A 26,776-nucleotide genomic window follows, 5' to 3' on the forward strand; every position below is an offset into this window, starting at 1 on the left:
TGGAATGAAACTACGCAGGCAGTGGGATAGGTTATCAAAAGGTGAAGGACTATTTTGTCATTAGTAAGCGACGGGAGCCCCTGAGAGGCTAAGTAAAATAAGCTCCTTTCTAATTGGCTCCCTTCTTCGCGAGCGACTGAAACAGCGATGGAGATTCGCTCTCCTCCAACTCTAGTCTTCCGGTATTTGGAGGGAGGGTGAAGATGGGAGCAATTTATTCTCTCAGGACTCGGAAGTTCTGGGAGGCGGGGCTTTAGCAGTACGGGGTGGTTCCAAAGGCGGGGTTCTTGGGGGCGGTATTCCTTCGAGGCTGGGATGGAGACGCTACACTACCGCTTTCCCAGAGCGAGGGGCGGGGATTGGAGGCGGGACTAGGACGGTGGGGCGGGTCCAGAACCCGGGCAGGGCCGGAGCTGAGCAGGGCTGCAACACGGGTAGTCACAGGGTCTCTTGTTGGTCGCTTTTCCCAGCCATGGCTCCACGCTGCTGGCGCTGGGGGCAGTGGTTGGTGTGGCCTCGGACATGGCCACCTCCCTCTAGGAACACCCTGAGTAGGAGAGGGCCCTTCGGACTGGATGGGAGCGCGGGGAGGCCTGCGAGCGTCAAGTGGAGGGAGTCGGAGCGGAGCTAGGGTTGGGCTGGAGAGGGGCAAGCCTGGAAGGGTGTACAGTATTCATGAGAACGAGTCGGGGGTGGTGTGGGGGACAGGTGGGGACCTGTGCGGTGAGGTTGAGGCCTCTAGGGTGAGACAGATCAGCAAAGGAGGTGGAAAGAGACCATGAAGTCCATGTGTGAGGGTGGCTGGGACAACATTCTGGGGACAATAGGGACATCATCTGGGGTGGAAAGGGGTGTTGAGGGGAGATCCAAAGGGGTGGGGTTGGGATGATAGGCAACCTGTGGGAAGATGCAGAATAACAGCAGTTAGGATAGGGAACTCCATAAATAGAAGAAAGATGTGCTCGGAGGGCTACGGGGTTCGTGGGCAGGCCATCCGCGGCAGTGTAGCGGGTTCATGGATGAAGTGTGGGGCTCTGGACGAAGACCAAGCCTTTAGGGGTTCAGGTGAAGTAAGAGACCCTGAAAATGCCAAAGCTTTGAGGCACAAGAGAAGGAAGGTGAAGGTGGGGTGAAACTTGGGGAGCTCCATCCCGTGTTGGATGCTGAAGTTGGGTTGGGATCGGGGAGAGGGTGTCGGTTTGACCTTGATCCCCTCTGTGCAGCCCCGGCCTTCTACCAGCGGTTCTCCACTCAGACGACCCCCCAGATCTGTGTGGTGGGCAGTGGCCCCGCTGGCTTCTACACAGCCCAACACTTGCTAAAGGTAAGCCACTTCCTCCAGCCTCCTCCTCCCTTCTCATTCACCTGCTGCTCCACTCCAGTCCTAAGGGCAAGCCTCACGCTCTTTGGGTTGCCTGATGAGGAAGGGGTCCCCACCCCATCTAGCTGCGTACTTCCTTCCTACGCCTGGGCCCCCATTGTGCGGTCAGTGGCAGAAGGGCAGCTATACCTTCTTGGCCAAGCAGTCCAGCAGCTTATGCAGACCTGCAGGATGACTTTGCCCTCCCCTTATCAGCCCTTCTTTCTCCTCTGAGCCCAACATCCCACATCTTGGGGCTAGCCCTTTCCTAGCTTCCTGTAACTTTACCTAGCTCCTGTGTCCTCTTCACCCACAGGCCCCTCAGCCTCCTCCTTTCCCACATTAAAGGCCAAGGTCTCCAAGCTTTCAGTTTTGGCCGTGGTAGGCAGATAGGCAGGGCTCCAAGGCTGCCTGATATACTGAGACCTTGAGAAGGAGGGGGAAGAGGAGACCTAGGTTGACAGAGATGATACAGTGGCCTCTCTTTGGAGGAGCTTGGAATGTCTGTTGAGACAGGTGAATGAATATATTACTGATACACACATAGAGGTACTCAAAGGTTGGCATAACCCACTGTCCTGGTTTACCTGGGTCACGGGGCTTTTAGTGCTGAAACTAGGAAGGTCTCATGGAGACAGGGATGGTTTGGTCACTGTTGAAAAGTGACATATGAATGCCTCCCAAGCAACACAAGGGACAGAGCTAAGTATAATGATGCAAGCAGAGTGAGTTGAGACAGGTGGAGATGAATCAGAAACTGTTTTCTGGAGAAAGTGCATTTGAACTGCACTGAAGGCCACGGGTTTGGCAAGGGGCTCTCTCTCTCTCTCACGTTGGGAGTTAGCCTGAATGCAAGGCCGCAGACATGGAAGGACAGCCTGGGCTCTGGGATGAGGCCTGGAGGGCCCTGTGTTTTGGGAGGGGGAGAGCAGGCCTTCCAGACAAGGTTCTTAGCGTTCCTCTGCAGGCAAGCCAGGCCCCTGGGCTGTAGACACATGCATGTGCTTTCCCTGTAGGCTGGGCTGGGCATGGACCCAGAGGCCAGTTATGACTTGACCTTTGCCCCCTGGGAGCTCCAAGCTATGGACACGTTTGGGGCAGAACCATTTAGCTTGAGTCAGGCACTGAGTACCATCTCATAGCATCTTCATGTCAACCTGTGAGGCGGTGTCATGACTCGCAGGTGAGGACACAAAGACAGAGGGAGGCTGTCTGAGGTCTCACCACTGTGCATGGAAGGTACTGGCATCTGACTTAGCCATTTGTCATCATCATCCAGTGGCCACTCACTGGACACCTACGTGTTCCAGGCACAGGCTGCACTAGGAGCAGGAGGTGAGGAGGACAGGTGTGGCCCCTGTGTTTAAGGGCCTCACATTCCAGTGTGAAGAGGAGATTAGTGGGTTACAAGGTAGCTTAAGGCTCATCCTGGGGGTGCAGAGAGGGATGCCTAAGCCAGAGGGAGAGAACTTGTAGTTTGAAGGGCGGTGGAGATGTCAGGTCAAGGGGTGGAATGGCAGGAATATCCCAGGCACAGAGAACCAATGGACAAAGGCTGGAGAAAGAAGAGGGTAGCCCTCCAAGGAAAGGACAAGTTTCAGAAGGAAGGCGTCTGCAGGAGGGGTGGAGAGAGAAAGCTAGGCCGGGGAAGAGGTGCAATCTAGAGCCAGGGGGCTTGGAAGCCACTGCCCAGGCTGTGGCCTTGGGTGACTTTCTCCGGTTGTCACCCCCTCCTCCCATCAGAGTCCTCTGGGAAAGGTGCGGCCCACACGTGTAAGCCCAGTTACTTGGGAGGCTGAGGCTGGAGGATCAAAAGTTCAAGGCCAGCCTGGGTAATTTAGTGAGACCCTGTCTCCAAAAAACAAACAAATAACAACAAAAATAAATAAAGAAAGCATTCTGACTTGATCAAACTCTGTGACTGGGGTTCTGGAATGGGCAACTTTAAACCAGTCCCCTCGGAGATTCTAATGCTCACTGCCGTGGGAAGATGGGTTCCCTGAAGAGTTTTAGACCAGACCCCAGCTGCCCCCATCTTTTTTCAGTGCTGGGGATGGAACCCAGGGCCTTGCACATACTAGGCAAGTGCTCTACCACTGAGGTACTCTCTAGCCAAGGGGCCCATTTAAAAAATTTGGAATGTTCTGTCTGCAGGGTGGACACAGGCGGGGCTGCTGGCCTGGAGCGCAGTGGGGAAGGGGGAGGGGGAAAGGTGTGCGTTTGATGGGGCAGGACGAGATGGGTAAGCAAGGAGCCCCAGGCTTGGGGTTGGGCTCTGAGCGGGATGGGTGGGAGCACAGGAGCACAAGGGGAGAGGTTTGGGGGACAAGGCCTTGGTTTTATCAGGATGGATTTGAGGTGTCTGGGTGAGGATGTCCTGTGGTCTCAGGTTTGGAGCTTGGGGAGAGGAGTGGATAGGAAGGATGGGGGCAGGAAGGGTGGGAGAAAGAGAGAGACGGACAGACAGACAGTCACAGAGACAGAGACAGACCCAGGGAATATAGGAAAAGAGCCCTGAGAAGGAACAGCTGGAGGCTAAGGAAGGAGGTGAGGGACGAGAGGTCAGTATGTGCACTGAAGGCTGTTACGATGGAGGCGGCCTTGGAGGGAGCCATGTGACCCGGAGTGAAAGGCACATAGCTGGAAAGAATGAAAGATAAAGACCGCAGGGTCAGGTTGTGTTAGGAACTGACCGCCTGCTGAGCAGTTTGAACTGGGTCCTGTAGCAAGGAAAGATTTTAAAGCAAGAAAAGAAGATGGTTTTCCTAGGACTAGGAATAGCCCTTTGCCACCTCCCTCCCGGTCTTGCTGGTCCCTGTTGCAATGGGACGATCTTGGAGATAAGACCTAAGGTGGCTTTGACTTTCAAAGAATGGCCTACAGGTTATCAGCCCAGCTGGGCCTTTCTAGAAAGTGTGGGTGGGTTGGAGGGGAGGGCTGTGGGTCTGGTCTAACCTGAGCAGATGAAGCTCCCCCGACACCCAGATCCAGGGCAGAGGAACTGTGAGCCTCTTTCACTGGCCAGGTCTCTCACATTCTCACACCTGGTAGTCTTGAGGCCTGACCTCAGCTCCTGCTGCCCCGTGTCCGGCTGTCTGGGCAGAGGTGCTCTTTGTCCTCACAGACGGTGGAGGCCTCTGTGTCCCCAGCCCACTGCTCTGTCTGGGGAAGGCAGGACCCCACCAGCTGTGCCCTTTCCCCCAGCACCACAACCAGGCCCAAGTGGACATCTACGAGAAGCAGCTCGTGCCCTTTGGCCTGGTGCGCTTTGGGGTGGCGCCTGACCATCCTGAGGTGAAGGTGGGTCTCTGAGCATGGAGGGTGGTGTTTGGAGCCATTGGGCAAAATGAGGGTGGGTAGAATGACCCTGGGGACATTGTGGGAGAAGGGGCGAAGGTGGCACTGACGTGGTCCCTGGACATCCCGCCCTCTAACCCCTCGCTCTCTGGGGCTGCCCTGCAGAATGTCATCAACACATTTACCCAGACAGCCCACTCTGAGCGCTGTGCCTTCCGGGGTAACGTGGCAGTGGGCAGGGATGTGACTGTGTCCGAGCTGCGGGAGGCCTACCATGCCGTGGTGCTGGTGAGAGCAGATGATGGAAGTTGCTGGGAGGGGACACTGGGAACCAGGAGGGGCTAGGAACCAGTCCCCCATGCTCGGTGCTAAGACTCTGGGCTCTGGTTTTCCTCAGAGCTATGGGGCGGAGGACCACCAGGCCCTGGGGATCCCCGGCGAGGAGCTCCCTGGCGTGTGCTCAGCCCGGGCCTTTGTGGGCTGGTACAATGGGCTTCCTGAGAACCAAGCGGTGAGTTTGGGGAGCACTCCTGCTGCCTCTTCCTCCCCACTCCTCTGCCTGGGCCAGGGCAGCCTGGATCCCAGAGAGAGCAGAAGAGGTGGTGAGAAACTAGAAGAAGAGACGGATGCAGGGCCAACTGAGGCTGGAGGTCAGCCATGGAAGGCCTCTGGGGCGGGGCTGGGTGGGCAGGGACAGATGGCTCCGGGAGGCTGACCAGGACTGGGCACAGGACATTTGCAGACAAGGTCAGGCTGATGGGAGCACTAGCTGGGGGTCTTTCAAGGCCTTTCTCCTCCAGCTGGCACCGGACCTGAGCTGTGACACTGCTGTGATTCTGGGACAGGGGAACGTGGCTCTGGATGTGGCCCGGATCCTGCTGACCCCACCTGAGCACCTGGAGGTGAGTGGTAGGTCAGAGGCTGGAGGTGGGGAGCTCAGTGCCTGTTTCTCCAGGGTGCCAGGCCAGGCAGAGGCTTCGAGACGGCAGCCCTGCGAGCCTCAACCCACACCATGTCTCCCTTTACTTTGGCATGCCAGCTGCATGGGCCTTTTTTGTTTGTTTGTTTTTGGGTTTTTTTTTTCCTACCGGGGATCGAACTTGGGTCCTTGTGCTTGTGGGGCAGGGGGCGGAACACTGAGCTAAATCCCCGGCCTACATGGGCCTTTTAAAAAAAAACTTCATTGTACCACAGGATCTTTGCACACACCATTCCACCTGCTCGGAACATTTTCATTTGACTCCTGCCAGTTAAAGTTGGCTCAGTTATTCCTTCTGCCAGGAAGCATTGCAGGGATGCCCTGAATAGGTCCATTTCCCCTGTAATACCGTTGTTTAACAGACCTGTCTACTTCTATTTCATGCATAGCAGGTTACAGCCCTGCAATTTTGCTCATTAATGAGATCCGATGAGTATCCTTCCACACCGATAAGAAGCTTTGTGAGGGCCAGGCACATGGTAGATGCTCGGTAAATACTCATCATCGGTGAAAGAGTCAGGGCCTAGTTTGCTACTTGTTGGAGCCCTTTGCTGAGTTGGCAGCAGTGCCCCGTCTGACCACTGGGGGTGGGGGTAGTAGTGCAGTTTCGAGCTACCAGCCTTCTGGCTCAGGGTAGAGACACCACTAGAGTCCCTAGGTCAGTGTTCCATGATTTCAAGGACTTCCTTTTGTACCAGAAAACGGACATCACGGAGGCTGCCTTAGGGTTGCTGAGGCAGAGTCAGGTGAAGACGGTGTGGATAGTGGGCAGGCGCGGGCCCCTGCAAGTGGCTTTCACCATTAAGGTACTGGGGTGGCAGTGGGTGGGAGGTGTCCCAAGGAGAGGGTGTCCCATGGAGGAGGCAGAGCCTCTGGGAGGAGCTGCTGCTGGGATGGAAGGGGGAGCAGGCCCCAGGGCCCTGTGCCTTCCATGTTGGTATCTTCACCGGGCTGGACTCTGGTGGACTGTGTTCAGAGCCTGACCTTCCCACTCCCCACCCCACCACAAGGAGCTTCGGGAGATGATCCAGTTACCAGGAACCCGAACCATTTTAGATCCTGCAGATTTCTTGGGCCTCCAGGACAGAATCAAGGGTGAGGTGCCGAAGCCTGGCTCCCGGCTCACAGGGAGGGGCTGACCTAGAAGAAGGCTCACAGAAGGCTTGGGGGAGGGCTTGTGGGGCAGGGACAGCCTGAGATGTTCTGCACTGCTGACAGAGGTCCCCCGTCCAAGGAAGCGGCTGTCGGAACTGCTGCTTCGCACAGCCATAGAGAAGCTGGGGCCGGAGGAGGCTTCCCGCCAGGCCTCTGCCTCCCGTGCCTGGGGTCTCCGCTTTTTCCGAAGCCCCCAGCAGGTGCTGCCCTCTCCAGATGGGCAGCAGGCAGCAGGCATCCGCCTGGCAGTTACCAGACTGGAGGTGAGTCTCATGTTACCCAAAGACACCCCTGTTCCCAGCCTCTCCCACCCAGCCTGGTGTTGCCCATCCTCTCCCCAACAGGGTGTGGGTGAAGCCACCCGGGCAGTGCCCACGGGAGAGACAGAGGACCTTCCTTGTGGGCTGGTGCTGAACAGTGTTGGGTATAAGAGCCTTCCCATTGACCCCAGCGTGCCCTTTGACCCGAAACTTGGGGTCATCCCCAATACAGAAGGCCGGGTTGTGGATGTGCCAGGTGAGAGGATATGACAAAGCTGAACATCTGGTTATGGTGGGAGGCTGGAAGGCTGGTGCTCCTGGGGCCATTCTTTTATTCTTTCCTCTAGTGGCATACACTGAGCAGGTATTCTAGGCAGGACCAGTCCTAGGACCCAAACCATCTTCCTTCTAGCACTAGAGGGGAGTCCCCAGGCTAGACGGAATATGTAGGACATATGTCTAATCATTAAGTCATTCAGTAAGCTCTGGGCTAGCCCTTCTGCTCACTGCTGGGGTTGGATATAAGGCAGCCCCTGTCCTAGGGAGCTTCCAGTCTGATTAAGTACCTAGGCACCTGTTATTCATTCATTCAGTAGATTTTGCTAAGGGGCTGCTGAATTTGAAGCAGGGACATTATGGTAAAACAAGTTGGGAAGAATCTGGGACAGCAGCCAGTGGACGTAAGGGGCCCAGGTGATGGGATCTGCTGTGAGACTGGGGTGTACGTCTGTGTGTGCACGTGTGCAGACTGGCACAGGATAGCCAGTCAGTGTGCAGTCACCTCTCTTCTCTTTGTTGCCCCCTAAGGCCTCTACTGCAGTGGCTGGGTGAAGAGGGGACCCACAGGTGTCATTGCTACCACCATGACCGACAGCTTCCTTACCAGCGAGGTGCTGCTGCAGGACCTGAAGGCCGGGCTGCTCCCCTCTGGCCCCAGGCCTGGCTACACAGCCATCCAGGCCCTGCTCAGCAGCCGAGGTCTGGGCCCTGAGGCCAAGGTTCTGGGAGGTGGGATGGGAGTCACATTTGGGAGTTGGGGGATGGTACTGGAAGGGGGATGAAGGAGAAGGTGGCAGCATTGACTTATCTCCCCTCTGCTTCAGGGATCCGGCCAGTCTCTTTCTCAGACTGGGAGAAGCTGGATGCTGAGGAAGTGTCTCGGGGCCAGGGTGCTGGAAAGCCTCGGGAGAAGCTGGTGGATTCTCAGGAGATGCTGCGGCTGCTCGGGTGCTGAGCCTGGATCCCAGCCCTGTCAGGGAAGGGAAGAATGCTGAGCAGGGGAGGGGTCTGGGTCAGTCTGAGCTGCACTCAGCCCCAGCTATGGTGTGCCTGCCCTGGCTCTGGCGGGCTTGGTTGCCACTCTTCTCCAGGAACCTCTCAGCACTGCCTCCTCCTGCAAGAAGGTTGCCCTTGCTACTGTGGTTTAGCCCAAGGAGGTGACCTTAAGTTAGGGAGGGCTGGAGGCACAGGCTGGCCCTACCCCCTTTCACCTCTCTCCTACTGGTCTTTGGAGGGAGGAGTCAGTGGAGTCAGGAATATTTTGGAAATAAAACAGCTGAAACCAAGGGCCATGGTGGATGCGCTTCTTTTAGAGCCCCAGGTCACCTTCTGGCTGCAGCTTGCCTGTGGTCACCAGGTGGCGCTGCAGAACCAGCTCCCGGATCTTGGGCCTCTTGGGGGTTTGAGGGGGGTTTGGCAGTCAGGCCTGGCAAGCACCACCCTCCCTCTCCTCTTGGCTCTCTTGCTGTGGCTTGCCCCTCTCCTGTCCACACTACAGTCACCTCTGACAGGTCCCCCAGCCTTCCTGCCCTGCTGCCCCTCTGGCCGGTGTCAATCAAAACAATGCAAAAAGGAAAAGGGTGGGAGCGGAATGACTGGACAGCAGCTTGCCCCCTGTCCCTCTCAGCGGCCTGGCAGGACTGGCCGGTGTCGCCTCTCTGCGCTCCCAATCCCTTCCGGTCTCCATCCGTTTCCAGCCAGATCTACAAGCCTTTTAAAAATAGTACCTCAATCTGTTGCAGTTTACAGTCTTATGGCAGCTCCGAGATGCTGCCTCACTTTATTAACTGATGGATCCTCGAAATTAACTGGCCCAAGGTCACACGGCTAGTGAACTGAGGGCTGGAACCCAGGGCACCTAGAAAGCTGGTGTTTCCTCCTAGGTCGAACTTGCCTCTGAGTGTTGGCTCTGGGGACACCATGCTGAAGACGGGAGAGGGGACCCGGACCTTCGGCCTTCGGGCCAGCAGGGAGGGGCCTGAAGGGGCGCGGGCGGCCCGCCGGCCGGGGCGGGGCGGAGGCGTCGGCGAGCGCTCCGCCACAGGCTGGCGAGCCCTGAGAGCCGGAGGCGCACAGCCCAGCCCGGGACCTAGAGGGGCGCTGGGTGGCTCCTGGGCCGGGCGCAGGGGCGGGCGGGACCCAGGCCGCGGCTCGGGCACTGGCCCCGCGGTGTCGGGTTCAGGCTCCCGCCGAGCAGGGAGCGAGCGCGCCAGCGCGCCCGGCCGAGGCGCCTGGACATGCAGCGCGCGGGAGGCTACGGGCGCGGGCTCCAGACGCGGGCGCAGAGCCCTTTCCCCCCGGTGAGTGCGGCTGGGGGCGCTCGGCCATCCGGGAGCGCCGACTTCGTCGCCAACTTGGGGCTGGGCTGGGGCGCCGCGCAGGAAAGAACGGCGCAGACAGACGCGGGATACCCGGGGAGAGTCTGGCCCGCGTACGGAGCCAGGGAGGGGCCGGCCCGGGGACCTGGGCCCTTGGGAACCCGGCCTGGGGTTTGGCCCCCGGCTGATGGAGGCGAGGAAGAGAGGCCGGGGAGACAGACTCGCGGCGGACACGCGGGAAGGACGCGGGGGAAGCGTCCAAGGCGTTTGTCCCCCGGGTCGCCGAGCCCTCCTCGTCCCCTTCGCACGGCTGAGCGACCCTGCTGGGCAGGGGGGGACGCGGGAGTCTGGGATGCCGGGGCCCTCAACTGTTGCTGTAGGAAGCTGCTGGGGTGAGGAGCGGGGCGGGGGCCGCGACCTGGAGCTGGGCATGGAGAGGGCACGGAGCCAGAGGGCGAAAGGCGGCTGTGGGCGCGCCGGGATCCCGGGCGCCGTGTTCTCTCCGCATCTGCGGCTCGCATCTGCCATCCCCGACCCCCGTCACCGGCAATGAGTCCCCCAGGGCCTCTCCTCCGGCTCCCATTCCTCTCTGAGTCTCGTAAAAGGATCCCGCCTCTGGCCTCAGGAAATCAAGGTGGACTTCTGGCGTGGCGGGGTCTTCCAGAGGCTGCTCCAAGCCCCGGGGGACCCAGGCTCGGAGGGCTGGAGAGGAGGGATGGGCGGGGCGGGCTGGCGACGCCTGAGCCTCTGCTCCGGGGCCCGGGGCCCGGGGCGGCACCAGCGGGGCACCCTGATTTCCTGGGCTTGGACCAGGATCCCCGACGGCTGGGAGCAGCGGCCGGCGTCTCCTGCTGCCGAGCGCGTTTTATGCCAAGGCCTCGGTGGGCAGCACTGGGAGGCGACAGCAAAGGTGCCCTGCAGCCTGAAGTCCCCCAGGGTGCTCCCGGCGACCCTTTGAAGTTCCTGCTGTGTGGCGAGGGGCGAATTCCCGCTGGGCCTGAAGCTCGTCCCCTTTGTCCACCGTGTTTCCCAGCCCTGCTCGCCCACCGGGACTTCTGACCCTGGCCCCCAGCCCTCGGATGGTGGCCCCGTCCTGGCTCGAGCACAGACCCCCGGCCGCGGGAAAATCGAGGAGAGCTTATCTGGACAGGGTGCCCTCGCGCTGGATATATCTTGGAGCGGGCCCAGGACGTGGCGGCCGTGGCTCTGAGCCTGTTTCTAAACTCGGAAGAAGAAGAGCGCGAAAGGGACAGGTAGGCAGGAAACTGCACTCCTGGGTTCGCTCCGGCACGGCACGAGGGTGTCCTGGGCTGAGACTTGGCCTGCAGCGCCTCCTGCCAGGCGAGCTCGGCCATCCCGCCGCGGGGCTGGAGGTGGAGACCCAGCTTGGGCGCGTGTGCGTGCGTACGTGCGTGCGTGTGTGTGTGTGTGTGTGTGTGTGTGTGTGTGTGTGTGTAAGGGCGGGGCCTCCGGTGAGGCGGGGGGCGCGGAGCGCGTGGTGCCCAGTTTGGCCACCAGGAGGCGTGGCGCGGGTCCCCGCACCCCGAGTCGCCTCTGCCGCCGCCGCCGCCGCCGCCGCCGCCGCCGCCGCCGCATCGCGAGTGTCCTTGAGCCGCGGGTGACGGTGGCTTTCGCCGCTCGCGCCCCCTCCTCCTGCAGGGGCAGCCTGATGCCACGTTCCCTATGAATTATTTATCGCCGGCCTAAAAATACCCCGAACTTCACAGCCCGAGTGTAAGAGATTCCTGCGGAGGGGAGGGGCCCCGAGCGGGATCCGCCGGGAGGGGGGCAGTTGGTCTTGGAGGAGCTAGAACTCAGGGCCGCCACTTGTGGGGCAAGATGGAGGGGCAGGCAGTGTCTCTCCTGGCGCCTGGGTTCAGGTTTTAGCTGGGCAGGGGAGAGGGAGGGAGGGAGGGAGGAAAACCCGACGGCAGAGGAGGGGCCACTCGCTAAGCGCAGTGGGTCCAGGCCCTCGGCTCCGGCTTCTGTTGCCAAGGGGCAGGGGTGGCCCCTGGGACCAGAGCTCCAGATCTGGGAGAGGGGGTCGATCAGCGTCCCACATTCAAGGTGTGGTGCCATCCCTGCCTGGGAGCCTGCCTGAGATGTGTGGAACCCCGGGGAAAGAAGGGTCCTAGGCGCGTGGAGGTCTGAGGCCCTTCAGCATGCAGTGTCCCTGGGGACTGACCACTTTGACCCTCTCCCCAGTCTTTGGGACCCGGGTATTTAGCCAACATTTCTTTACTGGCCACTGGTGAAAGGAACAAGGCCAGAATGGGTGAGCAGGGGGCTCCAAGACAACAGTGCTGCTCTCAAGGAGGTCCAGTCGGGTGAGGGAGGGGACATCTTGGTGGGTAACTTCCTGCCACGTGGCACAGTGGAGAGGTCACTGCAGGGGTCCAGCTCAGAGCTCCCAACCTGCAAGAGAAAAGGGGCTGTGGAACTGGGGGACCAGGGCTGGTCAGGGTGGGAGCCTAGGAAGGGATTTAGGTTGGACTCTAGAGGACAGTAGAATTTTGTTGGGAAGAGTGCTCGAGCCAGGGGACAGATCTGAACCGGGCTCTGCAGGTGATGGTGTGGGCCTGTGTGGCCCCTGGCCAGGCAGGGCTGGAGGTCTATGAAAAAGACAGTAGGTCAGGGCAGTGTGGGGGCCCTGTACCTGGGACTGCGGTGTCTGGACTTCGTTCTGAGTGTCAGAGAGCAGCTGTCCTGCTTGTGGAGGGGCCCAGGGAGCAGAGGAACGTTTCAGCAGCCCAGTGGGACAGGTGGCTGGGCAGGAGGGAGGGGGAGATGGGAGATGAGGTGGAGGAGACCAGGGGAAGGAGTGGCTGGGCCAGGGGCTGCGGGACACCTGGTGACCTGGTGAGACTCGAGCCCAAGTCCTAGTCTCTCTCTCTCCCTCCTTCCTGTAGTGGGGATTGAACCCAAAGCCCTCACACTGAGCCATTTCCCTAGCCCTTTTGATTTATTTTATTCTCTGATATTAGGTTAGAAAGATCCCGGGTACCCGTGATGGACTGGGAAGCGGCTCAGGGTTTCAGGTGCCCCGGGCCCTGGACAGGTCAGCGCTGCCTCGCTGCTGGGGAGAGCTGCTCCTAACTGAGCCAGCGGGAAGGGGGGCAGTGATGTCCAGTGTCCAGGAGGATGCAGGACAGTGTCTGCCCAGTGGAGCCACACAGGGGAGGGTCCTGGAGTTGGCTGTGTGGCATAGGTTCTGGTGAGGGACACATGGAAGATCAGTAGAGATGGCTGGGTGGGGCGTGGGGGTGTCACAGTGCTGCCTTCCTTCACCTGGTTGAGGGGCTGTCACCTACAGGAAAAGGCTGTGGATGACAGCAGGGAGTGTCTCTGCTGTGGGATAGAAAACCTGGCTCAGAGGGGCTAGGTGACTGCCTCAGGAGCACACAGGTGGCCTATCACATCTGGGACGTGCATTCAGGTCTGGCTGACCTTGAACACTATGCCATGCACCACACCTTGCATGCTGTGCACTTGAACACCGAGCTGGCATGTTCAGTGCCCCTTGCTAGGGCACAGCCTGGGAGGCTGGGTTTCCAAAGGCTGGGCCTTTCTCGCTGAGCATACTGTTTAGTGGTAGGCTGGAGGGTGGTGAGCTGCTGTCCCGGCCCCCATTCTCCCCCATCCCTTTCCCCTCGGGTGTCTTAGGGACACGCAGCTAACCTCTGTTTCCTTCTCTGTCTCTGTGTCTGTCTGTCTGCACTTCTCCTTGTGGAGGGAGGTGTCCCCCCTTTTCTGTCCCTCTCTGGATATGTGTCCTCTGACCCTTGCCCTCATCTCTTGTTTGTCTGTCCGTCTGCCTCTCTCTGTGTCTGTCTTGGTGTTTCCGCAGGACCCTCCGTTGGACATGGGTGGGGCCCTGGGGCCAGCCCTGCTGCTGGCCTCGCTCCTGGGTGCCTGGGCAGGGCCGGGCCCAGGGCAAGGTGACCAGGCTGTGACAGTGGCCATGGTGTTTGGTAGCTCAGGGCCACCACAGACCCAGGCCCGTGCCCGCCTCATCCCCCCGAGCTTCCGGGACCTGCCCCTGAACATCCAGCCACTCACTGTGGGAGTCAACGATACCGACCCCAGCAGTCTCCTCACCCAGATCTGCGGACTCCTGGGAGCTGCCCGTGTCCACGGCATCGTCTTTGAGGACAACGTGGGCACCGAGGCGGTGGCCCAGCTCCTGGACTTCGTCTCCTCCCAGACTCATGTGCCCATCCTCAGCATCAGCGGGGGCTCTGCTGTGGTCCTTACCCCCAAGGTGCCTGTCCAAAATATGCCCCCTCCTCCCTTGGGCTCAGAAATGGGCTGGGACTGGGGGTCAGGGCTGAGTCTGGCCTAGAGAGTGGCTTGGGGTCTGGGAAGCGGGGACTGGGTGGGACTAGCAGGAAGGTGGAGGTGAAGGTGTGACCCGGGAGGGTGTGGGAGCATGTTCCCAGGCCCCAGGAGACCAACTTTCTGGGCTGCTATGGAATTTGTCTGTGGATGCACTCCCCACACCCTCCTGCAGTGCTCAGGGCTCTGCCCTCTGCTTCTCCAGGCTTCCTCAGTCAGTCAGGCTGTAGACCCAGGGTACAGGGTCAACTGGGGATGGGAGCTGATGCAAGGCCTTCTGGGCAATTAAAGTTCATCCATAGGAGCCAGGCATGGTGGTGCACCTCTGTAATCCCAGCACATGGGAGGCTGAGGCAGGAAGATTGCAAGTTCACGGCCAACCTGGACTACATAGTGAGTTCAAGGCCAACCTGATCCGCACAGGGAGACCCTGTTTCAAAAAAAAAAAAAAAATTCACCTATAGGGGACAGCACTCCAGGGGAAGTCACTGTTCCCAGCAGGTGGGAGGCTGAGGTGACCTTCCAGGTACTTGCAGTCTCCTGGGGAGAACATTCTCAACAGATCACCTGCAGTTCCAAATTGGGAAGTGTACTCAGAAGGAAAAACCCAGGAGGCCACAGGGCAGTCTCACGGGGCTCCTGTTTGGATAGAGATCTCCAGAAATAATGTCCATGTTGAGACCTGGAGTATAAGAGGCAGGAGTCAGGGAGGGTGAGGGCTGGGAGGCTTCCAGACCAGGAGCAGGTAGCGATGTTAGAAGTGTTAGAGTAGAGAGAGTCTGGAGGAGGAGGTGAGTCCCAACCACATGGGAGGCACTGGACATTTCTTAAGTGGCAGCCAGGGAAGGTTTGGAGGGAAGAGGCTGATCTGATTTGCCTTTATTTATTTATTTGGCACTGGGGATTTAACATTCCCAGCCCCATCTGCCCTCTTTTTTGAGACAGGATCTTGCTAAGTTGTCCAGGTAGGAATCCACCTTGTGATCCTCCTGCCTCCACCACTGTACTTGGCTTGATTTGATTCATTTCACTACTACTTTATCATGGAGAATTTTGAGCCTAAAAGACTATAATGAATCCCCACCTACCTCCCACTCTCCTTGGCCAAGAACCCCATCTTCATGCCCACCTACTTCTCCCTCTTCTGTGCTCAACTGAAGCAAAGGTCAGTCATCCCACTGCTGCACCTAGAACTATTTCAGTACGTATCTTCAGCAGATAAGGGCTTTAAAAAGTAAAGCTACCATATGTTATCATGTCTAAATAATAAAAATTCCTTAACATTACCAGATACCCAGCCAGTGCTCACGTCTCCCCATTGTCTCATAAATCCCACAGATGTTTATTTTTAAGTCCACTCAAATCACGTAGGTCCACATGGAGCAGCTGGTGGATATGGTTGCTAAGTCTCAACTTGTAGGCTTCCCCTTTATCTCTTTCTCTTTTAACTGCAAGTTGCTTATTGAAGAAACTGGGTTGCTCGGCCTGTATTGCTTCTCTCATTGGCTTTTCAGAAAGACTGGAAGGTGGCAGTGTAGTGACATTTCTGAGGCGCTACAGTGCCACCGTTAGAGGACACTGTGGCTTCCGGCTGCCAGGGTCTTGGGCTTCCGAGGTGGCAGAGGCAATGGGCGAGTGGGAGGACCATTCTCACCCCTCCCAGTTATCTTTGCACCTCGGGGATCAGCTCTCAGGACAGTGGTTCTCAGCCCTCACAGTGCTTGCAGAAAAATACAGATCCCCCTCGTCCCCCGTCACACCTCTGAAACCCAGATTCAGTAGGTCTGGGGAAGCACTTCTCAAATTAGCGGGCTCAAGAGAAAGCAGAAGAGCTTTTAAAAGGCAGATTCTGATCCAGTCTGGGGTGCGGCCCGAGAATATGCATTTCTAACAAGTTCTTCCGTGCTGCTGTGTGTGGCCAGGAACGGTCGCATGGGGGCCGGGCGTGCATAGTTTACAGAGGTCCACAGGTGATTCCTATGGGCAGCCGGACAAGGAGCTTCGTGGAGCGGGGCACTGCGCTTCGGTGCAGGCGTCCGGAACCCAGAGCATCCTGCTAGGCAGGGGCTTCTGGAGCGGATGGAGGGGCTGGCGGGAGGGGGGGGCGGGGCGGGGCTCACGTCGCCCCGCCCCGCCCCCAGGAGCCAGGCTCCGCCTTCCTGCAGCTGGGCGTGTCCCTGGAGCAGCAGCTGCAGGTGCTGTTCAAGGTGCTGGAGGAGTACGACTGGAGCGCGTTCGCCGTCATCACCAGCCTGCACCCGGGCCACGCGCTCTTCCTCGAGGGCGTGCGCGCCGTCGCCGACGCCAGCTACCTGAGCTGGCGGCTGCTGGACGTACTCACGCTGGAGCTGGGCCCGGGCGGGCCACGCGCGCGCACCCAGCGCCTGCTGCGCCAGCTCGACGCGCCCGTGCTGGTGGCCTACTGCTCGCGCGAGGAGGCCGAGGTGCTCTTCGCCGAGGCGGCGCAGGCCGGCCTGGTGGGGCCGGGCCACGTGTGGCTGGTGCCCAGCCTGGCGCTGGGCAGCACCGACGTGCCGCCCGCCGCCTTCCCCGTGGGCCTCATCAGCGTCGTCACCGAGAGCTGGCGCCTCAGCCTACGCCAGAAGGTCCGCAATGGCGTGGCCATCCTGGCCCTGGGCGCCCACGGCTACCTGCGTCAGCACGGCGCCCTGCCCGCCCCTGCCGGGGACTGCCACAGCCACCCCGGGCCCGTCAGTCCTGCCCGGGAGGCCTTCTACAGGTGGGCACCGGCACAGGCATCAGGGAGAGAGGTGGAGGCCCTTCAGGGGGTCGCTGAGCTTGGGCTAAGCCCCACCTCCCACTAGCTGTGTGCCTCGGGTCCGGTCATGCACGGCGCCTCTTCTGGCCTTAGTGTTCTCATCTGAAAACACAGTAGGTGGCCGGGTTTGGCCAGGATGGTGGAGTGAATACAGGGAAACAGAACAGAAAGCCTGGTTTAGAGGCTTTAGAGGCATGTGCCTGTAATCCCAGCACCCTAGGAGGCTGAGGCAGGAGGATTGCAAGTTATAGCCTAGCCAGGTCAGTTTAGCGACTTAGAGAGATGTTGTCTCAAGGAGGGGGGGGGCACTGGGGATGTAGCTCAGTGCAGAGGTCCTGGGTTCCATTGCTAGTATGGCAAGAAAAAAGTACACAACAAATGTGTCTTGTTGCTTTGGGTGGTGATGGGGTCCTGGGCAGAGCCACAGGCTGGGGTGTGAAGACATCCTGGCCTCTCTTCCCCCTCACAGGCACCTGCTGAACGTCACCTGGGAGGGCCGAGACTTCTCCTTCAGCCCCGGTGGGTACCTGGTCCAGCCCACCATGGTTGTGATTGCCCTCAACCGGCACCGCCTTTGGGAGATGGTGAGAAGGGGGTGAGCCCTAGGGTCCTTGGTTCCTCTCATCCATCCCGAGTCCCGCTTGAGCCCACAGCTGAGCAGAGCCCTTGTGTCCCTTACCCAACCCCCGCCTTCCAGGTCTCAGCTGGAACCTCTCCCACTGGGAGGCCTTCCAGGGCCCCAGGGTGAGTGAGGCCCTCAGCTCCCCTCCACTGCAGAGCTCACGGAGCACACAGTCCTGGCCCTGGACGAGTAGCCTGCTCCGTGCGAGCCAGACAGACATGCAAACAAGTAGGGCATGGAGAGATCAGTGCTAGAGTGGAGATGTGTGCAAGATTCTTTGGGGCATGGAGAGGAGGAGCAGGAATTAGTTCCTCCTTCAAAGAAGGGAACTTGGGGATACTTCACAGAAGATAGGACATTTGAAGTAGGCTGTGGAGGGTGAGTAGGAGCCCCCCGGGAAAGGGTGCCAGCCTGCTATAGAGAGAGGAGCATTTTAAAGTGTGTGGCAGGTTGTTTGAGGAAACAGAAGTTGAGGAACAAGGCTGGGCTGAGCGTGAAGGGCCTTGAGGCCACACGGGCCACCCTTCTGACCCATGCTTAGCATGTGCTCTGTTCTCCAAATGCCCCTGCCCCTGGCCTCCCTCTGTCTGCCCCAGGTGTCCCTAGGTGACAGGGAGGATTCCTGGCCCTGGCAGACTGCATCTAGAGGCTGGGGTAGCAAGGCTACAGGTCCCGAGCTGAGGCTTTGTGTCCTCTGCAGGTGGGGCGGTGGGATCATGGTGTCCTCTATATGAAGTACCCGGTGTGGCCTCGATACAGTGCCTCTCTGCAGCCCGTGGTGGACAGCCGGCACCTGACAGTGGCCACACTGGAAGAGCGGCCCTTTGTCATTGTGGAGACCCCTGACCCCGGGACGGGTGGCTGTGTACCCAACACTGTGCCCTGCCGAAGGCAGAGCAACCACACCTTCAGGTCTGGTGTGATCTGGGTGCTACTGTGTGAGGGGCGGCTGTTGTGTGTCTGTGCCTCATGCATGGACTCTGGGGCAGGGTCTGCATGTCAGGTTGGGAGGAGCTGCTGGGGTTGCAGGTGACAGTGGGCTCTGACTCCTGTGATCTCTTGGGGTGGTGGCTCAGCAGCGGCGATGCAGCACCCTACACCAAGCTCTGTTGTAAGGGGTTCTGCATTGACATCCTCAAGAAGCTGGCCAAGGTGGTCAAGTTCTCCTACGACCTGTACCTGGTGACCAATGGCAAGCATGGCAAGCGAGTGCTCGGCGTGTGGAATGGCATGATCGGGGAGGTAGGACCTCCTCAGGCTGGCCCTGGGCCGCTTTGCCTGCTGCCAGGCCCCATGCCTGTCTCAGTCGCGCCTAGGGGTGGGAAGAACTGGGCTGTCACCAGTGATAACGCTCACCCGGGCTGTCAGTCCTGGAAGGTGAGCTCTGAGCACCCCAGGTGGGAACGACGGACTCTGCTGGTGGGTGCTGGCAGGGAGCGGTGCTGGGAGGGGACGGGAGAGAAGGCTGCGGCCCTGGGGAGCCCCTTCTCTCATCCCCACGGGGTCCCCAGGTCTACTATAAGCGGGCAGACATGGCCATCGGCTCCCTCACCATCAACGAGGAGCGATCTGAAATCGTGGACTTCTCCGTGCCCTTCGTGGAGACGGGCATCAGTGTGATGGTGGCGCGCAGCAATGGCACCGTCTCTCCTTCAGCCTTCCTGGGTGAGGCTGGGGGGCAGGATGGCTCCTGGGGAGAGCGCCAAGGGGGTGGGCAGAGGGGGGCTTTGGGGCGGCCCTGGGGCCGAGCAAGAAGCCTGGGAGATGGGGGGCATCGGGGGAGGGTGGATTGGAGAAGGAAGATGGGAAGTTGGAGCCGGGCTTTGAGCCTGGGCCGGCTTCTGGCTGTGCCATGGGCGGGAGCGTGGGCGGGGAGGAGCACGGAGGGAGTCGCGGAAGACAGGCGTTTCTCACTCAGTTGGGACCTCAGCGTTGTGCACTCAGCCTGCTGTGCCAGGCGGCCCCTAGGTGTGGGAGACCCAGCCACCATCCTGGCCTTCCTGGGGCGCCCAGTTGGGAGGCCAGGTGGGACTTGCAGTGGGAGGTGGCACAGCGAGCTGTGAGGACAGGTGGGGTGCTGAGAACAGGTGAGAGGCCCCTTCTCGCTGGGTGGCCTTAGGCAAGTCACGGACCCCCTCGGAGTGAGTTCCTCAGTCACAGGGAAAAGAGCAAGTCCCGATTTCTAGGGTGGCCTTCACAGTGCGGGCGCAAGTGCTCATGGCAGCAATGATCTCCTCCTCTGGGGGCCCTGAGACCTGGGGCCTCAGTTTCCACGTCCGCAGGATGAGGAGTAAGACCTGACCTCAGAGGCTCTGACTCCAGGCAGCGGGGCCCAGGCTAGGGTGCAAAGAGGAAGGAAGTCTCAGGGTGGGGCGTGTTCCTGCCCCTGGGCACGGGGGAGGCAGGAGACCTCCCTGGGCTTTCTGCTGCTCTGCTACCAGAGGCCCCCTTGGCTCCACCCACAGCCTGGCAGCCCCTCGTTTGACCTAGTGTCACCAGTCTCCACCGCGTGATGCTGGGCTGGTGGGCTCCAAGGTCTCCCTCTGTCTCCAGAGCCCTACAGCCCAGCAGTGTGGGTGATGATGTTTGTCATGTGCCTCACCGTGGTGGCTATCACAGTCTTCATGTTCGAGTACTTCAGCCCTGTCAGCTATAACCAGACCCTCACCAAGGGCAAGAGTAAGCTGTCACCTGGGCCAGAGGGCAGGGCAGGGGTGGAGATGGCCACTGATGGGGTCCCCGCCTAGGCTAGGGCTGGAACAAGAGCCTTCTTGTGGGCAAGAAGAGCCCAAGCAGTTGGGTGTGGTGCTGCATGCCTATAATCCCAGAAGTCTGGGAGGCTGAGGAAGGAGGATCACAAGGTCTAGCCCAGCCTGGGCAACTTAGTGACTGAGTGAGAGCCTGTCTCATATAAAAAAGGGCCAGGGATGTAGCTCAGTGTGAAGGCCCTGGGTTCAATCCCCAGCACTGAAAAAACAAATCAGAGCTTGAGCATCACCCCCTTTCACATCCCAGAGCCTGGGGGCCCATCCTTCACCATTGGCAAGTCTGTGTGGCTGCTGTGGGCTCTGGTCTTCAACAACTCGGTGCCCATCGAGAACCCCCGGGGTACCACCAGCAAGATCATGGTTCTGGTCTGGGCCTTCTTTGCTGTCATCTTCCTCGCCAGCTACACCGCCAACCTGGCTGCCTTCATGATCCAGGAGCAGTACATTGACACAGTGTCAGGCCTCAGTGACAAGAAGGTGCCAGGGCCACGGCTGGTGGAGGCTGGGAGGGGTCACTGAGAGTGGGGGACAGGCCTTGGGTGGGCAGACAGGGAGCAGTCGGAACCTGGGGAATTTGAGTTGGAGGCTGGAGCGGGAAGAAGCCGTGGGGCCTGGCAAGGAAGGGGCTGGAGGCAGCACACTGCTCAGGTCTACTGACGGAGTGGCCTTGGGTAAGTGCTCTCCTGTCTTGGGCCTGAAGGTCCCCATTTGCAAAACACAAGGGCAGCCAGGGCAGTAAGATGTTTCTACTGTGATGATGCAAGTCCGGGGCCTGGGCTCAGGCTCTGGGGTGCGCTTCGAGGCTCAGGTACATGGAAGACGGCACGAAGGTGACAAATGGTTGTTGCTCTCACCTGCAGTTTCAGCGGCCTCAAGATCAGTACCCGCCCTTCCGCTTTGGCACGGTGCCCAACGGCAGCACAGAACGGAACATCCGAAGCAACTACCGAGACATGCACACCCACATGGTCAAGTTCAACCAGCGCTCGGTGGAGGATGCTCTCACCAGCCTCAAGATGGGGTAGGTCCTCTGTCTCTGGCCACGGGTCTCCCCAGTGACCAGCCTTAGTTTTGTCCTTCTGGAGACACCCCAGGTGGGGACAGTGGCGCTGGGCTGTCCTGCACAACTCGTGGAGAGGGTGTGACAAGGTCTTGGGGCAGAGTGGAGCTTGAAGTGCAAACAGATGCCCGCCATGCATTCCAGAAACTCAGCCGTGGTGTTGATCAGAGGGAGGTGGTGGCTGTGACCTTCTCTTGGCCTTAGGGACTCAGAGAGGCAGGGAGAAGGGGACATTTGTCCTCTGGAGGCAGAGTCGCTGGCCTCTCTGAGGAGGAGGAGGATGGGAGGGTCCTGGCTACATTAGGACCCAAGGGCCCCAGGGAAGGCTCTGCCCACTTGTCCCTCTGCAGCAGTGCCCAGCAGGGTCATGTGTTCAGATCCCTGGCAGGCTCCAGGCTTGGTTTCCCCCTCTCTTCCTCATGGTCCCTGGCCCTGAGGACTGCGTGTCCCCAGGAAGCTGGACGCCTTCATCTATGACGCTGCTGTCCTTAACTACATGGCGGGCAAGGATGAGGGCTGCAAGCTGGTCACCATTGGGTCTGGAAAGGTCTTCGCCACCACTGGCTATGGCATCGCCTTGCAGAAGGACTCCCACTGGAAGCGGGCCATAGACCTGGCGCTCCTGCAGTTCCTGGGTGACGGTGGGTGCTGCCACTGCTGGGGACCATGGGGTTTCCATGGTGAGCCCCAGACACCAAGGTCATCAGGGTCTCCCCTTCTTGGTGTCCAGGGCATGTGGGTAGGGAGAGGTCTCTGCGCGTGAAGCTGGGCAGGGGTGTGTGTGTGTGGGAGGAAGTAAGAGCAACTGGATGGAGACCAGGGGAAGGGATTGGCTTGTCAGGGGGAGCAAGAACTGGAGCCGGGGAGTCCCCAGAGGGACGACAGGAAGGAACTCAGGCCACACAGTGGCTGAACACCTTTGCCCAGTATGGTCCCCCCATTTCCGCCTTGCGATTAGCTGGTATAGTGCCAAGGACCTGGGTAGTCCGGATCTGAGGGTCAGGCTTGCCCTGGCAGCAGGGGGCTCACAGTGTGAGTGGTCCGGCTCAGCCTGCCCCTAAACTTGAATGTAGAGGAGCTCCCCCCTGGTTAGGTAAAGCCCTGTCTGAATTCCCAATGGCAAGTAACAAAGAGAGCAGACAATGCGGGCGCTGTGGTCTCTGTGGCCCAGCTCCATTCGTGGCATGTAGATGGTCAGTAAGTGAATGAATAAATGAATGGATGCTGAAATTTACCCAGTCATCAAGCCTTTACTGGGCACACAGGTGCACTTCGCTGGGGGCGGGCAGGCAGGCAGAGGACCCAGAGGCTGGCTTACCCTACTCCATCCCACTCCCCATTCTCCTTTCTGCTTTTCTTTCTCTTCCTCCTCCTCCTCCCTGTCCTTCCTCCTCCTTCCCCTTCTCCACCCCTTCCTTTTTGGCAGTACAGAGCATTGAATAAGGGCCTTTGAACTGGGCAACATCCCCAACCCGTTTTTAAATATCTCTTAAAGACAGGGTATCACTAAGTTGCTAAATTGGGCTTCAGTTTGCAGTCCTCCTGCCTCAGCCGCGTAGAGTGCCGGGATTACAGGTGCGCATCGCCACACCTGTCCTTTTCCTTTCTTCTTGCTTGTTGTCTGCCCCCTTCCATCCTGGCTCTACTGGGCTGCGACCCTGGGTGGTCCCACTTGAGAAACGAGGAGGTGGCACACTGGCTGCAGACCCCTCCTCCGTCCAGGATTGTGGGCATTGTTATGGGGTCTCCTGAGCAGATATGTCCCCCTGCCCCAGGAGAGACCCAGAAACTGGAGACGGTGTGGCTCTCGGGGATCTGCCAGAACGAGAAGAATGAGGTGATGAGCAGCAAGTTGGACATTGACAACATGGCCGGGGTCTTCTACATGCTGCTGGTGGCCATGGGGTTGGCCCTGCTGGTCTTCGCCTGGGAGCACGTGGTCTACTGGAAGCTGCGCCACTCGGTACACAGCACGTCCCAGTTGGACTTTCTGCTGGCTCTCAGCAGGGTAGGTGACCACCAGTGCCCCAGAGCCCAGGCTGGGCAGAGCTGGCCACAGTCCCATTTGCCACGTACAGACTGAGGTCCGGAGGGTGGCATGACTGGGGTTGGGGTCCTCACTCTGATTAGGAGTTCGTCAGCCTGCAGAGGCTCAGATACCTCCTTCGTCTGCAAAGCAGCCCGGTGCCTGGCACCTAGGACTTCTCACCAGGAGTTGCTTCTAGGACTTAGAAGGCTGAGGTTTTGGACAGGGCGGGCCGCTCACGGCCCCTCTCCCTCTCCCTCTCCCACCCAGGGCATCTACAGCTGCTTCGGCGGGGTGCAGAGCCTCGCCAGCCCCCCGCGGCAGCCCAGCCCCGACCTCACTGCCGGCTCGGCCCAGGCCAGCGTGCTCAAGATGCTGCAGGCGGCGCGTGACATGGTGACCACGGCGGGCGTGACCGACTCCCTGGACCGCGCCACGCGCACCATCGAGAGCTGGGGCAGCATCCGCCGCGCGCCCCCGCCCGCCTGTGCCGGCTCGGACACGCGCCCGCCCACCCCCGGCCCGCCGCCCGAGCCCAGCCCCCAAAGCTGGGGGCTGTCGTCCGGGGCCCGCGCCACGCTGGTGTGCAGGGCCCCGGAGCCCCCGGCCCGCTCCCCGACGCCCAGGACGCCGCTGCCCGATGTCTCCCGGGTGTGGGGGCGGCCCCCTTGGGAGGCGTGGTGGCCCGTGCGGGCTGTGCCCCCGGGGCGGCACCTCTCGGTCTCCGAGCGGCGCGCGCTCCCAGAGCGCCCCCTGTCGCCCACACCCGGTCACTACAGCTCCTTCCCTCGAGCCGACAGAGCCAGGCGCCCCTTCCTCCCGCTCTTCCCCGAGGAGCCGGAGCCGGACAACCTGCCGCTGCTGGGGCCGGAGCAGCTGGCCCGGCGGGAGGCTCTGTTGCGCGCAGCCTGGGCCCAGGGTCCGCGCCCGCGCCCGCGCCACGCTTCCCTGCCCAGCTCAGTGGCCGATGCGTTTGCTCACTCTGGCTCGCTGCCCGCCGGGTGTACCGGCCACGCCTGCGCCTGTCCAGACGCCCGGCCGGCCTGCAGACTCGTGGCACAGGCACAGTCCAGGCGGCTCTTGTCCCACCGGGAGGCCTGCTGGGAGGGCGTGCCCGCCGGGGCCCGGGCCTGGCAGCCGAGGCAGCACATCTGCCTGCACACCCAGGCCCACCTACCTTTTTGCTGGGGGGCCGTCTGCCCTCACCTCCCACCCTGTGCCAGTCAAAGTCCCTGGCTCACTGAGGCCTGGGGCCCTCCAGCGCACAGGGGCAGGACCATGGGGCTGAGCACAGGCTACAGGGGCGGTGGGGTGTTGGAAGAGGTCAGCAGGGGAGCCTGTGGGACCCAAGGCTTTCTGGGACCTTGCACCTGGAGGCGGATCTCCAGCCTGGAGTCAGAAGTGTGAGGCGCCAGGTGCTCCGTTCCTGCTGCTCTGGATTCTCTGCCTGGCACTGCCAAGGGTAGGGGGCAGGCAAGATGGGTCTTTTTTTCTTTGCTTCGACTGTGAAATCCTGGCCACGGGACCCGATTGGCAGGCGATGGCTTCCACAGCCACCTCTGTGACCTCAGCAGGCTCAGGTCCTAGAGTGGGCTGGGCTGTTGCTGCCTCCATAATCACACGAAGTCCTGCCCACCCAGCCTGAGTCACGGGAGCAGAAGGAGTAAGACCCCAGAGGGTGACCCTGCCCTGATATTAGCCAATCCCTGGTCATGGCTGCTGTGGCCTTGGGTTGGGGGCGTGGAGGCTGGAACTTGGGGCTGGGACAGGGCCATCCTGCTTCTTGCTCCATCTAGGTGGTGTTTCCTCTGGGACATTAAACTGGCCTTTTCCAATTCACTGGTCCTGGCTGCCTCATTCTGCATCCCGGAGGGGGCACCATAGCCTGTAGGCAACAGGAGCATCATGGGAGTATCCTAGGTGGGCTGACTCTCTGGGGTAGCTGGGCAGCTTCCTCTGGGAGACAGTCTCAGGAGTGTGAGGGAGGGATGTGGGGAGTAGGTGAAGCTGAGGAAGGGGCTCCAGGCAGCAGAAGTCACATGTGCCGGGGCTGTGGCTGTCACTCCCTGCCAAGGACCCCTTGGGAGCCTGACACTGTCGAGGTGGGAAAGGCTGTGGAAGGTCTGCTGTGGGGAGCCTGCTGGACTGGCCTGTGCCCTGACTGGCTGCATTTGCCCAGTGGGCTCTGGATCTTTGCCAAGCACCATTAGGATCAGGTGAGGCTCAGGTGGGAGAATCCACCCATCATTCCAACCCTCTAACTTCTCTCTGGGGCTCCCGGCCAATCTCCTTTTGCTGTTACATGTCACTGGCCCTGCACCAGCTCGAAAGACAATTCTTGCTTAGAGTATGAAATGTTTTCACATGTGCAACTACATCTGTCCCCCACAGTAACTGTGAAGTGAAAAGGCATTCATGTGGCCATCCAGTCCACGCACACAGGAGCACTGTCAAATGTCAGAGCCTTCCCCAGCTGCTGAGGGTGTAAGGTGGAGGCCTGGCCATCCTCTGAGGTTGTGGGAAGCTGGGCAGATATTAATTCCATGGACATAGTCGAGAGGAGGAAGGGCCGAATGCAAAGACCACTGGAGTCTCTGGCCAGTGCCCTCTCCCACAGCTCCTTGCTGGTGCCCAAGAAGCTAGGGATACTTTTCATTTCCCAGAGACCCCACTGCTTGGGTGAAAGTCATGAGAACTGGACCTTTGTGTATTGGTTTAGGGATGAAATGGTAGGATGGGCTATACCTCCATTCATGGTGAGCCTGATAGCCCCAAGAACAGGTGACAGCCCCCGCCCCCATCCATTATGGTCAAGTTCACCTCTGCCATATGAATTTTCTTGGCTGGAGCAAGGTCCAGGATCAGAGGCTCAACAACAGGTGGGGAGTGTGAATCTAGGTGCGTGCTGTGGCCAGGGCTCTGGAAGGGAGCTTGACCTTGGGCACAGTCACAATGTGATAGAGTTAAGCGCTAGCCACTAGGCCCTGGACCTGCCCCCTTATCCTCCCTGAGCCAGGTTTGCAGTGTAGCTCTGGGGTGAAAGCTGAAGCAGGTGAGGGTGGGAGGAGTCATGAGGTCTAGGCTGCTCCGCTTGCTGCCCAAGATTATTAATAACCAAGAACTGGAAAGCTAATTAAGAGCCAAATGTGGAGCTGAGCCTACTGCTGGCTTTAAGGAGGGGCAGCTTCTGCTCACTGGGCCAGGCTCTGGCTGCCGTGTTCCTTCTCTAGGAATAGATGGGAGGGGTGAGCCTGGGCAAAGGAGAGACAAGAAGGACACTGACGTGGTTTGGAGATGGGGAGCGTCCTGGCTTCCTTCCCAGAGGGACAGCACCCTGGCTATCCTGAATCTCCCAGGGAGTCAGAGAGCCTAGCAGGGGAGAAGGAAGTGATGCCATGGATGTGACAGCATCCTAAAGAAGGGCCTGAAGGACGGGACACCCCAGGGCTATTGTTTATTTTGGTGGGACGTTGGGAGAGACCCTGTCACTACCCTGGCAGTAGGATCATCTTATAGTCTTAGCAGGTTCCCTGCTGCT

General features: G+C 59.8%; 2 protein-coding genes across 18 annotated transcripts; both read left to right on the forward strand.

Annotated features, from left to right (window-relative positions):
• Positions 1 to 369: 369 nt before the first annotated feature.
• On the forward strand, positions 370 to 8,616 carry Fdxr (ferredoxin reductase). 4 transcript variants are annotated; one of them, XM_004860611.4, is made up of 12 exons: positions 370 to 551; positions 1,224 to 1,324; positions 4,565 to 4,660; positions 4,823 to 4,945; positions 5,055 to 5,168; positions 5,458 to 5,559; positions 6,335 to 6,442; positions 6,647 to 6,731; positions 6,855 to 7,054; positions 7,136 to 7,307; positions 7,859 to 8,029; positions 8,155 to 8,616. In XM_004860611.4, the coding sequence occupies exons 1-12, from the start codon at positions 473 to 475 to the stop codon at positions 8,283 to 8,285; spliced, it is 1,482 nt and encodes a 493-aa protein (XP_004860668.2). In that variant the 5' UTR covers positions 370 to 472; the 3' UTR covers positions 8,286 to 8,616. The 4 variants fall into 4 exon arrangements, with proteins under 4 accessions (XP_004860668.2, XP_004860671.2, XP_021096675.2 ...); XM_004860614.4 differs by lacking the exon at positions 4,823 to 4,945; XM_021241014.2 differs by lacking the exons at positions 370 to 551; positions 1,224 to 1,324 and adding an exon at positions 3,580 to 4,212.
• A 472-nt stretch (positions 8,617 to 9,088) lies between these two features.
• Grin2c (glutamate ionotropic receptor NMDA type subunit 2C) lies at positions 9,089 to 25,073 on the forward strand. 14 transcript variants are annotated; one of them, XM_087208525.1, is made up of 15 exons: positions 9,089 to 9,630; positions 10,682 to 10,901; positions 13,751 to 13,909; positions 14,275 to 14,376; positions 16,125 to 16,723; positions 17,232 to 17,346; positions 18,085 to 18,296; positions 18,461 to 18,626; positions 18,896 to 19,049; positions 19,938 to 20,063; positions 20,400 to 20,629; positions 21,013 to 21,173; positions 21,666 to 21,853; positions 22,988 to 23,220; positions 23,509 to 25,073. In XM_087208525.1, the coding sequence occupies exons 1-15, from the start codon at positions 9,251 to 9,253 to the stop codon at positions 24,643 to 24,645; spliced, it is 4,182 nt and encodes a 1,393-aa protein (XP_087064651.1). In that variant the 5' UTR covers positions 9,089 to 9,250; the 3' UTR covers positions 24,646 to 25,073. The 14 variants fall into 14 exon arrangements, with proteins under 14 accessions (XP_087064651.1, XP_021096671.2, XP_087064652.1 ...); XM_087208524.1 differs by having other exon boundaries at positions 9,448 to 9,630; positions 13,496 to 13,909; positions 18,464 to 18,626; XM_087208523.1 differs by having other exon boundaries at positions 9,449 to 9,630; positions 13,496 to 13,909.
• The last annotated feature ends 1,703 nt before the right edge of the window (positions 25,074 to 26,776 follow it).

This window comes from Heterocephalus glaber, unplaced genomic scaffold, assembly GCF_053883595.1.
Source record: "Heterocephalus glaber isolate CG9 unplaced genomic scaffold, H.glaber_assembly_v1.0 deba00000937, whole genome shotgun sequence".
NCBI classification, from domain to species: domain Eukaryota; kingdom Metazoa; phylum Chordata; class Mammalia; order Rodentia; family Bathyergidae; genus Heterocephalus; species Heterocephalus glaber.

Bases quoted from the DNA above. Each gene is read 5' to 3' on its own strand.
- Fdxr (XM_004860611.4), top strand. From the start codon at position 473: ATGGCTCCACGCTGCTGGCGCTGGGGGCAGTGGTTGGTGTGGCCTCGG. The intron at 552-1,223 runs GTAGGAGAGGGC...CCCTCTGTGCAG, and splicing joins TCCCTCTAGGAACACCCTGA to CCCCGGCCTTCTACCAGCGG. The intron at 1,325-4,564 runs GTAAGCCACTTC...CCTTTCCCCCAG, and splicing joins CAGCCCAACACTTGCTAAAG to CACCACAACCAGGCCCAAGT.
- Grin2c (XM_087208525.1), top strand. From the start codon at position 9,251: ATGCTGAAGACGGGAGAGGGGACCCGGACCTTCGGCCTTCGGGCCAGC. The intron at 14,377-16,124 runs GTGAGTTCAAGG...CCCCGCCCCCAG, and splicing joins CGGCCAACCTGGACTACATA to GAGCCAGGCTCCGCCTTCCT. The intron at 18,297-18,460 runs GTCTGGTGTGAT...GTGGTGGCTCAG, and splicing joins CAGAGCAACCACACCTTCAG to CAGCGGCGATGCAGCACCCT.